This window comes from Chrysochloris asiatica, unplaced genomic scaffold (genome assembly GCF_000296735.1).
Source record: "Chrysochloris asiatica unplaced genomic scaffold, ChrAsi1.0 scaffold00054, whole genome shotgun sequence".
Classification (NCBI taxonomy): Eukaryota; Metazoa; Chordata; class Mammalia; order Afrosoricida; family Chrysochloridae; genus Chrysochloris; species Chrysochloris asiatica.
The window spans coordinates 1,360,577-1,372,155 of record NW_006408572.1 but is presented as its reverse complement, the minus strand read 5'-3'; the positions used below and the strand labels follow the sequence as shown (position 1 = coordinate 1,372,155).

General features: G+C 42.6%; 1 protein-coding gene across 2 annotated transcripts in view; it reads right to left on the bottom strand.

The window, feature by feature from the left end:
• The window catches only part of VPS53 (vacuolar protein sorting 53 homolog (S. cerevisiae)), a 186,502-nt gene that overhangs the window by 169,484 nt on the left and 5,439 nt on the right, over positions 1-11,579 (bottom strand). For both annotated transcript variants that reach the window (XM_006863219.1, XM_006863218.1), the window contains exon 2: positions 8,658-8,738. Coding sequence is in view for 1 of the 2 variants with exons in the window: in XM_006863218.1 (XP_006863280.1) it covers positions 8,658-8,738 (81 nt within the window). In the remaining variant the exon portion in view is untranslated. The remainder of the gene's footprint in view (positions 1-8,657; positions 8,739-11,579) is intronic.

Below are 11,579 nucleotides of genomic sequence, written 5' to 3'. Positions count from 1 at the left end.
AGAGATGATGATGTGGAGTGATGGAGCAGCTGGAGACTTTAGATCCAGAGAGGGAGAGCGACTGTGTGCTGAAGATCTGGAGGGCATGGGGGAAGAATTGCATGGAGGGGACTGTTACCATGGCAATGAGAGGATATACGATAGAATGAATGTAAAACTAATGTTCTCCCATGTAAACGATCACATAATTCACAATAAAAAAATAAATAAAAATAAAAATCAATAATGTATTTTAAATGTATTTAAAATTAGTAAAACATGTATATGACCAAAACTTCAAGTAGCAAAAGAGGGCAGATAGCGAAAAGTGAGGTTCTTCTCACCCTACCCTACCTGTTCTCCTCCCTAGAGGTAAAGGGGCTGAGCAGTGCCATTAGCACCCTCTCACAGAGGGTCTGTGTCTGCAACACATCCGGACATTTTCCAGGACTATTAACCTCCGCTGGCATCACAGGCCTGACAGCCTTCCTCTAAAACGATTTGGTGCTGTCGATTTGACTCACAGCAAGCCCATGACAGAGCAGAACTGCCTGCCCACAGAGTTCTCAGCTGTCATCGTTACGGCAGCAGTTTGCCAGCTCTTTCTTCTACAGAAGTGCTAGGTGGGTTCAAACCGCCAACCCTTCGGCTAGTAGCCAAGTGCTTAACTACTACACCACCAGGGTTCCTTTCCATAGAGACTGATGTTGTTAAGCGCCGCTGAGTTGACTCTGACTCATAGCCACTCTGTATGGATTTCCAAGGAGCAGCTGATGGGTCATGAACCCCTGACTTTGTGATTCGCAGTCCAGTGCCATCCAGAGATTAGAGCCAAGCAAAGCCTCTGCAGTTCAGTTCTCCTCTGTAACACGAGGACTCACCAGAAGTCACAATCAACTGGATAGCAACAGGCTTAAGGTCAAGGGGAAAACTGACAGTTGGGGTCTGTCTGATTCCAGGCTTTCTGTTCTTTCTTCTATCATGCTACATCGCCATTCCAATGCACCTGAGGGATCTGACATCTTCTGGCACAGTGTTTTCCTCCCTAGTCTGTCTTAGTCTGGAAACGCCACTGACACCTGTGCACCACAGGTGACCCCTCCTGGTATTTGAAATACTGGTGGTATCGTTTCTAGCATCACAGTAATATCTAAGCCACCACAGTATAACAAAGTGACAGATAAGTAAGTGGTGGTGTAAAGGTTACAGCCCAGGAAACCTAACAAGGCACTTCTACTTTGTCCTCTAGGATCACTATGAGTCAGAGCTGACTGGCAACACAAGAACAACAGAATTCTTTCTATGCAAGCACATGTTTGTTTATTTATGCTTGAAAAGCTGTGATGATAATCCATCCATTTGGCAACCTGGCTTTCCATTGTTGTTTTTTCCACTTAACAATATAGATTCAGAACTCTTTGCAAGCATGGTTCCATATGATTTTTTGTCCTCAAAGTTCTTCTCTATAAACCAAAAAACAAACCAGTTGATGTAAAGTCAGCCCAGACTCATGGCAACTCCATGTGCGTCAGAGTAGAACTGTGCTCTCTGGGGCTTTCAATGGAAGGTTTTTTGAGACTTGATTACCAGGCCTTCTTTCTGAGTCACCTTGGACTCAAACCTCTAACTTTTGGTTAGTAGCTAAGTGCTTAACCATCTGCACCACCTGGGAACATCAAAAAAACATTTTCCAAAGTTCTTCATTATACTGAATCTTTCTATCAGTTCTTAAAAAATTTCATTTACATTCCCTGATCAAACTGCCAGTGAAGATCAGAGGTGAAATGATTATCATCTTTAGTAATAATTTTACCACTAAGAGTAATAATTAGTAATTTAGTAATAATTAGTAATAATTTAGTAATAATTTTACCACTAGGTAGGTTTGAACCTTCAATCTTATAAGGCACTTCCAGTGATCAGTTTCAGTCCATGCGACTATCTCCAGGCAGATGCCAATCAATAGAAATACATTCTCTTCCTCCTTAGAGTAACACTGTATTGAGTCCCCATGCACTGATGGCGACTTTAAATCATCTCAACTCATCCTTAACAAATATTTCCTGTAGGCCCAGGAGGCAGAGAGATGGTTTCTGTCCAAGATTAAGCAGTAGTCCAGAGAAGTTCTAAGTCATACCACTGCACTGCTCTCTATTAACTTTTCCCTAAGGAGCTGGAAAATGAATTGCTAAATGGAACTGGGAACTGGGGATGAAGGTAACCTTGTGTCATAAACGTTCTGAGTTATTCTAAGACACTTCTCTAGACATTGTCATGTGGGGGTAAGGGGGACACAGCTCTACAAGACATATAGCTGAATCTATGGAACAACCAGTGTCTTATGCCACCTTCAGTAGTTTTAAAAACTGACGCGTACACAAATATACCTGGAAGAAGGGGGAACCTTCTTGTGACACACATTTTTGTTTTGCTGGGTCAGCATTCTCAATATCCACAAAACCCACCGCCATCCAGTCAATTCCAACTCAAAGCCATCCTGTAAAGGGTTTGTGAAGCTGCAAATCTTTACAGGAATTAGACAAATGTATTTTTCTCACATGAAACAGCTGGTGGGTTGGAACTGCTGACCTTGCAGTTGTGATCCTACAATGCCACCAGGGCTCCTAGCATTCCTAATGGAATAGGGCAAACAAATGTTTTCATGGTTAAAACTGCTATCTTTCTAGCAACGGTTCCCAAATGTCTTGTTGCTGTGTACTGTTGTTTCCGACTCACAGTGAACAGAGAGGACAGAGCAGAACCACCCTAGGTTCCCGAGATTGTAATCTTTATGGGAGCAGATTGCCAGGTCTTTTCTCCCAAAAGAAGCTGGTGGCCTCGAACCACTGACCTTCTGGATAGCAGTAGAACACTTTAACCAATGAACCACTAGTGCCCCTCCCCTTAATGTGTACCTCCAGCTTATCCTGAGAATGCCCTTTTCTAGCATAATGATGAGCTATGAAGGATATTAATGAAATCTCAAAAACACAGACACACAATGATGTCTTTTACTCTTCTTTTTTTTAAAACTTTTTATTGTGAATTGAGTGAAGGTTTACAGAGCAGATCATCAGTTTTACATTCAACAAATCATATACTTTGCTTCACTACAGTGGTTGCAATCCCCTCCACGTACCAACAGTTAACAGCATTTACCTCTATTCACTTTACCTATCGCATTCCTCCCTATGTCTACCACTACCTTCATCTTTCCTCTGCTAACCTCTCCTTCTTGTATATTGCCTGCCCTGTTACCCATGTTATCATGTGTCTACCCTCCAGCCCATGAATAATTCCTTCCCCCACAAAACCATTACAGACTGTCCCGTTTATTAAGAAAACCTTTGTTTTTAACTTTTTACAATATTGGTCTCATACAATGTTTGTCCTTTTGTGACTGACTAATTTCATTCAGCATAATGTCCTTCAGGTTCAACTATGTTGTGAAGTGCTTCACAGATTCATCCTATTCTTAAAAATTTTGTAGTAGTCAATTTTCTATGTTGAGTTCATTTTGTTCATGGATTTTCTTGTCAATTTCATTTCTGTTGTGTTAATGTTTACTAAATAAATCTTTCTCATTTTCCTCTTTTCCTATTTTGATGTGCAGGTGTATTATTTTTCTTTAAGGTTTCCAAGTAATTTATTAATTTTTTTCCCTACTTAAGACAAGTCTGTTTTATCTTGAAATCTACTTGACTTCCTGAACACCTAGAAGTTCTGTATCTACCCTATGCCCTCTTTTTGCTTTGTAGTTGACTTCATTATGCATTGATCTCTCTGGTTCCCCATTTTCACCCTTGTAGGTTTGCTTTACTTTAAATACTTCCACATCTGGATTGAGTTCTGGGCAGTGTTGTCATGAATGGCAATCTCAGGTTGCTGTCTGCTGTGGTTGGTTCTCAGTCCAAAGAATACCCTTTAGCATGTTTGTAAAGTTGGTCTGGTCATTACACATTCCTTTAATTTCTGTTTATCAGGAAATGTTCTAATTTCACTGTTGTACTTGAAGGGCAGCTTTACTGGGTAGATGATTCTTGGTGGGTAATCCTTTCCTTTCAGAGTTTTGTGAGTTTGTGTGGCCATTGCAACAGATTAGCAGACCCAGCAGAGAAGTAGAGAGTGCCATGGGAGGACTGGATAGTGGCAGAATTGGTGAAGAAGGTTGGGGGGTGGAGGCATGTCTGACCTTCACTTCACAGGGTTTGGCCTTGGCTGATGCTGCTGACAGTGATTCTCCAGCTCCCGGCCTGTAGTCAGAGGTCAGGCTCCACCAGTGCTACAGTCACGCATTCTGCTTCCTCCGATTCCTACCTCTCCTTTCTCCTCTGTTGCTGCAGGCAAATGGTGAGCAACTGCTATATCTTGGATGGCTGATTACAAGCTTAAACCATTGTAATTTAATAATAATTGACTCATAATTTAGTTGTATAATTATTAACTATTAAGATAGGCTGTAAGCTCTACGTTAGGAAGACCCATGTCTGCTTGCTCAGCTCTTAACCCTGTATTTCTTACAGACTGGGACAGAGTACAATGCCTTTTAATGACTGAATTTTAGAGTCTACCTATTCCTCCATCTCCTTTCCTTCAAGCACCAAACCAAAATCTGTCTCCTCAGTAGCTCTCAGATCTTGCTCTCTCCACTCCTTAACTGAGACTCCCACCATCTCTTAAGTGAGCCTCCTAAAGTCGCCTCCAAACTGCTTTCAGCCTCTCAATTTGCCTCCCCCAGTTCATCCTCCACATGCTGCCAGATGGATTTTTTTTTCCCTCGGGGGAGGGGGGTTTAAATGAATATTATTGCATCAAAACATCACTGATAGGTCTTGGGAAGCATCTGACCTCACTTCCGTAGCTGGACAGCTCTTAGAGATTACTCATCAGCCTGTTGAGACAAAAATACCATCCAAAACTTTTCAAACATCCTTGTTTTTAACTGTCCTGTTTTAATTCAGCTACTTGCTGAATTTGAGACAAATTCAAAGTCATTTGCTTGAAGAATTCATTCATCTTTCTGGGCTTGAGCTACTGAACGACTGACACCTGGCCTCATCCGAACCCTACAAATGTGTTTTTCACCCAATAAGTTAGGATTTCAACAAGAGACCTGGTCTCTTGAATAACAACATTGATGGGGAGGTGAGCACACACAGCCGTCACCACATTCTGCACAGGACTACCGACAGTGAGAACTGGAGCCAACTCCTTCCTAGTGCCCCACCACTGCCAACGTGAAGCCTCTTCTTTTCCTTTCCAAGGATTCTGGGTAGACTGAGGCCCCTCCACAAGATTCCTCTGGGGCCTTTTACAATAACTGTCCATCCCTTCAGAGCAATGTAGACACTTCAGGGAATGTCAACAGTTTGGATGCTGAGAATGGCCTTCATTCTTGCAATAGATGTGGCAAAGAAAAGTAGATGGGATTTTTAAAAGGTGAATCTGATCAAGTCACTTCTCTATCAAAAGCCCTTCAGGGAACATGCCCTTACTAGAGAAGCAAAAAGTAGGGGTGAGTAACCCCAAATGGTCGTCATATTATCCACTATCCAGTTCAGTGTCATTTCCTTCAAGAACTAATTCATCTCAGGAGACATCAAGGCAAGTAGTCGGGTCCCCTCAGGACAAACCGCTTTCCAAGACTAAGACTCAACAGGAATACACGCTCTGATTGGTGACCACGTTCATCACTGATAAGGGGAAGTGAGGGAAAAACAGCAATGAAGCTGTGAGCTAAGCCCTACAATGTTCAATAGATCTCTGTGAACCTGGGTGGAGACCTGGTTGGCCAGCAGTGTGGCAAGACCTGGGGACTCTTGGGCCCAGAGTCAGTGACATAGCCACAGAGGACTAGAGTGGAGTGTGAAGCATCCAACTGATAATAAGGGAGGGTATACGCATAAGAACACACACACTTGGAGATAATACCCACTTGACCTGGCTTCAATGACTGGATGATCAAAGCTCAACTAGAAGAAGAAAGTAGAGGGAAAAAAAGAGTAATCTGATACAATTTGATGAACTTGACCTACACCTATGTATGCAGTAGCTCAAGAGAGGGAACAAATCTTTACAGCGAGGACCATTCCCACCCCCTTCATACACAGAGTAGACAGGGATGGGCAACTTGGACATGGGCTACCCAAAATAGTGGGACTACAAAGGCAAGAAATGACTAGCTTACAAGCTTTCAGGAGGGAGCCTCGATCCAGAGGGCACAGAGGAAGGTAGACTCTCCACTGAGTAGTATCCAATCTGCCTGGGCAGGGCTAATGAAAGGAGATGGGGATAGATCCCTTGTGGTACAAAGGTGAATAACTGTTATCAGGACTCACTGCGAGGGTTGGAAATGTAAAGGTGGAAGTTTTGTAGCAAAAGGAGGGGAGTGATTGACTTTGCAGTCTAGGAGCGGAGGTCCCTGGGACCATCAAGGGAGAAGAGTAGAGAGCGGGACCCTACCCAGAGAAGCAGTGACTCCAGAGATGGAGGCAGAGACAACAACATGTACAGATAGAACAGCTGGGAACTTTAGACCCAGAGAGGGGGAAGGGTTGTGTACTGACGACCAGGGGGTAGGCTTGCAGGGTATATACCCTTTGGCTGGTTGATGATGCATGGAGGGGACTATAATCATGGCAATGAAATGATAGGATGGATGTAAAGCTAATGTTCTCCCACGTAAACTATCACATAATTCACAAAAAAACATTTTAAAATTTTTTTAAAAAAGAACTAATTCTTATGTCTGGGCTTGAGATATTGAACAACTGGTACCTGGCTTCATCACAGCCACTAGGGTGTGACAAAATATGAAAACCTCTCTTCTTAGTCTTTCTTTATATAGCAAAAGTCTTGGTGTGGCACTTATGATAACTACAAGACTGGCAATTCAAACCCATCAGCCGCTCCTGAAAAACCCTGCTGCATAGGGTCGCTATGGGTCAGAACCAGCTTCAGGGCACTTAACAAGAACAAGCACTAAAGCCTAGTAGTTTTTCTTTTTTTTTTTTTTTTGATTGGATACTAATGTTGTTGTTGTTAAGTGCCATTGAGTCAAATCCGACCCATAGCGACCCTGTATAGGGTTTCCAAGGAGCAGCTGGTGAGCTTGAACCACCGACCTTGCAGTTCAAATGACTTTGCAGTCTGATGCATTAGTCCATAGCGCCACACCAGGACTCCTGGGTACTAATGTTGTTGTTGCTAAGTGCCGTCGAGTTGGTTCCGACCCACAGTGACCCTGTACAGGGTTTCTGAGGCTGTAAATCTTTACGGGAGCAGAAAGCCTCATCTTTCTCCCACAGAGCGGTTGGTAGCTTCGAACTGCTGACCTTTAGGTTCACAGCCCAATTCGTTACCACTACGCTACCAGAGCTCCTTGGGTACTAATAGAGGTACATATTATTTTGCATAGGGCTTAAAAATTCTCCCAGTAAAAATTAGTTCTGTGAAAAACATTTCATTGAGAGGCCTGTGGCATCAACAAGAACAAAAACAGTTGGTGACCACTGGCTTAGAAGACACAGTCCTTTAAGATCCTTCCCCTGCCTATCTCTTCAGCTTCATTTGTATGGAACAGATGTTGTGTTTCCCATCTTTGAGCCTTTAGCCTGCTTTCCCTTGCCATCCTTACCTAGATGCTCTGGCCAGAATAGCCATCCTCCAGATTGCTACAAGGCTGCCTCCTTCATATCTATCAGGCCTCACCTTAAACCTCAGAGAGATGCTCCCTGACCACTGATCTAAAGGAGCGTCCCCCATGTCGTGACTCTCTATCTAACAGCACCTGCTTCTATCATAGCATTTACCAGGTTTGTATGTTCTGGTTTATACATTTTTGACTAGTCTCCTTCCTCTCATGAGACTCCATGAGAGCAGAAACTTGTCTGTCACGTTTACCATGATCTCCCCATCTCCCCAGTTTCTCATGGCTGGCACTTAGTAGACAATCAATAAACAATAGCTGAGTAATGACTAAACGAATGAATCCTTCAAGACTTGGCAGAAGTGCTCCCTGAAGCTTTGATCTCCCTAGGCAGAACCATTCTTTGTGCCTCTCTGTACTGTTATATACCTCTCTTACAGCATTCACCAGTTTCCCTAACCCAGTCAGGTACACAAGGGCGCAGACTGGCTCTTACTCATCTCTGTATGCCCAGTGTCTGGCTCAGGGATTGACCACACACGACAGTGAATATTTGCTGAATGAATAAAAATGAAAGGCTGAGCTGCATTCTAGCTGACTCCCTCCCAACTCTGTCGCTTCTTATTCTTATCTACTTCTCACCCAAACACTGAAAAACCAATTCAGCGACTGCTTTTTTTGAAATCTGTATACGCAAATCACCCATCAAAACAAAACATAAAGTCTAAAATTTCACATCTTGAAGTAAAAGTGAAAGTGGTTTTTGGCTCCAGTCTTATCCTGCCCACCCACCCCACATCTACTTCTCCATCTTACATTTTAAAAATCTTTCCTACTTCCCACTGGGGGGGATGATGGTGGGAGGGTTCTATACAAAGAATTCTACTTTACAACAATTTAGATAACCCTGTAGCCTGAATTTAACTCTCATATGTTTATCCAAGTTCATCAAAGTATGTATATGCCAATCCCAAGACTCAGGATGAGTCAGAAGCTCCTGAAATGAAGGAAAGAGAAATTCTGAACTTACTTGCTCTGTTGGGAACAGCGTATTGATATATTCCACAGCATTGAAACCCGCTCGATCTAGAGGATCCTGGCTTGGAAATACCTACATTGAAACAGAGGATTAAAATATCTGTCATCTTTCTGCATCTTATTAATGTACTGTTTCTCCTCCATCCTTGAAGGAAAAAAACATAGCTTTTTCATTGTATAATATTTCACACACAACAAAGGCTCAATGAAATATTTGTTAAAGTAAATCTTCAATTTGCAATATCTGTATGTTTAACATGTTGGTACAACTGTGAAAAGTTCCACAGGTCCTGAAAGCTTCAGGACAAGGCAAAATCAGTAGACATTGGGAATGAATAGATTAAATGAGCCGATGACATGATTGCATTACAAAACCCTTGCTAGCAGACACATGTTTCACCACGCTTCAGGCATTATTAGGAAATGCAGAGCTGGCATTTGGGGACTGTCCATCTCTTTATTAGAAGAAAGGCAGTCTCCTCCTGAGAAGCATAGCTAACACCTCTCTCAAAAGTGGCAACTTGAAGAACAAGCATGAGTCTTATTATAAAAGCAGTTGGATGACCACCTGGGCACAGCATGTCACCAATTCAAGACAGTTAAGATTCTGGTAAGTAATTTCTTCTCTTAAGAACCCTTCTACAGAAATACAGTATCAAAAAATCAAAATGTTTTCTAAGAAATGTCAAAAGCAATTGTTAGAAGAATTCAGGGCTTCCACAATGTCAAAGGACTCCTGCTATGGCACTGCAGGTTAATGCGCTAGACTGCAAGGTCAGTTTGAACCACAAGGTCGGAGGTTCAAGCTCACCAGCCGCTCCTTGGAAACCCTATACAGGGTTGCTATGAGTCGGAACCAACTTGACGGCACTTAACAACAGCAATAACAACACTGTCAAAGAGGTGGAGGTATGGTAGGTGACAAGAAAGTCAAGGTGTTCTCTTTTTAAAGATGTTTAACATTCCTGTAATATGCGCTTATGGTGGAAATAAATACATGATATGCACATGTAACTTACACAACCTCATGTATATATACACTCACCAGAGGAAATACTGGTAATGTGAACGTCTCTTTCTTCAAGTTGGTCTGTTTCTGCTGGACTCTCACTACCTCCAAGGGGTAGTCTATATTTTAATGTTTTCATATAATAAAGGCCCTAACTCAAGCCAACTACTTTATCCAGTAATAAATGGGAGGTTTAAAAAAAAAAAAAAAAAAAAAAGTGCTTTGCCCCATGCTGGAGAAGACCAACAGCACTAGAATTATTAAAGAGACACTCATACACTGTACTTCATGGCCAATTGAAGGAACTGAAACAGCAATCTGTCTATAGTGATACGCACCTTATGAATGACTTTGGAACTTAATCCCTGAGCAACTGCAATATAGCAATCCTTCCAGACTCCAAACTTCTCTTTATTGTTGTTGTTAAGTGTCAACAAGTCGGTCCAAACCCATAGCGACCCCGTACAGTGTTTCCAAAGAGCAGCTGGTGAGTCTGAACCACCAACCTTACAGTTCAAACCAATTTTGCAGTCCAGCACATTAACCCACAACACCACGCAAGTGTTGTTTTTAAGTGCCATCAAGTTAGTTCTGACTCATAGCAACCCTACATAGGGTTTTTGAGGCTATAAATCTTGCAGGAGCAGAAAGCCTCATCTATCTTCCACAGCGGAGTTGGTGGGCTCGAACTGCCAACCTTGTGATTCACAGCCCAGTGCTTTTCCTACAGAACCACTGCACTCCCATACTTTACAAGTATGCTATTTACATAATTGCTGTCTGCAGAATTTCATTCAATCTTAGATTTGCTAAAGTAAGAAAAAAGTCTAAATGTCATCTTGACATAAAGATGTCTGCTTGCTAAATAAACCTACACTAAAACTCAAACTTATTCTTCAGAAATAGCACAAAGAGCTCTTCAAACAAAAAACTGAAGGAACTGTTTTTTTCCATTACACCCACTAGGTCCAAAAAAGCAATAAAACTGTACGTCTTTTTCTAGCAGATGGAGATGTGTGGGAGAAGCAGTGTGGCCTGAACTCCAAAAACTGTGTCCAATAGTCTGGCACCCTCAGGATGGGCCAAATGTGCCTAATATGGGTGACCCTGGTGTAGCACTGTGGGTTAACGCGCCAGACTGCAAAACCGTTTGAACTGCAAAGTCGGCGGTTCAAGCTCACTAGCTGCTCCTAGGAAATCCTATAAAGGGTCACTATGGGTCGGAACTGACTCAATGGCACTTAACAACAACAACAACTACTTCTAGAAACACCAAGTCAATACCAAATCCACTGCAGTGGAATCGGTGACCCCATGTGCTACCGAGTAGAACCAAGTCCTTAGGATTTTCTTGGCTCTAATCTGCTGTGGGCTAATGTGTCAGACTGCAAAGTCGTCTGAACTGTAAGGTCAGTGGTTCAAGCTCACCAGTTGCTCCTTGGAAACCCTATACAGGGTTGCTGTGGGTCAGAATCGACTCGATGGCACTTCACAACAACAACAATCTTAACAGAAGCAGATAGCCAGGCCTTTCTTCTGTGGTTTCCAACCACCTTTAGTCAGGAGTCAAGTACAAACCAATTGTACCACCAACGTTTTAAACACCAGCAGGGTCACTCATGGTGGACAGCTTTCAGATGAGCTTCCAGACTAAGACGACAAGGAAGAAGGAGTGACAAACTACTTCCGAATCTTTAGTCACTGAAAACCTTATGAATAGCAGAGAAACACTGTCAGATATAGTGCTGGAAAATGAGCCCCTCAGGTTGGAAGACACTCAAAATGTGACTGGGGAAGAGCTGCCGCCTCAAAGTAGAGTTGACCGTGATAATGTGAACGGAGTAAAGCCCGTGGAAGAAAAGCCCACAGGAACTTCATTTACTGATGGGGCACAACTCAAAATGA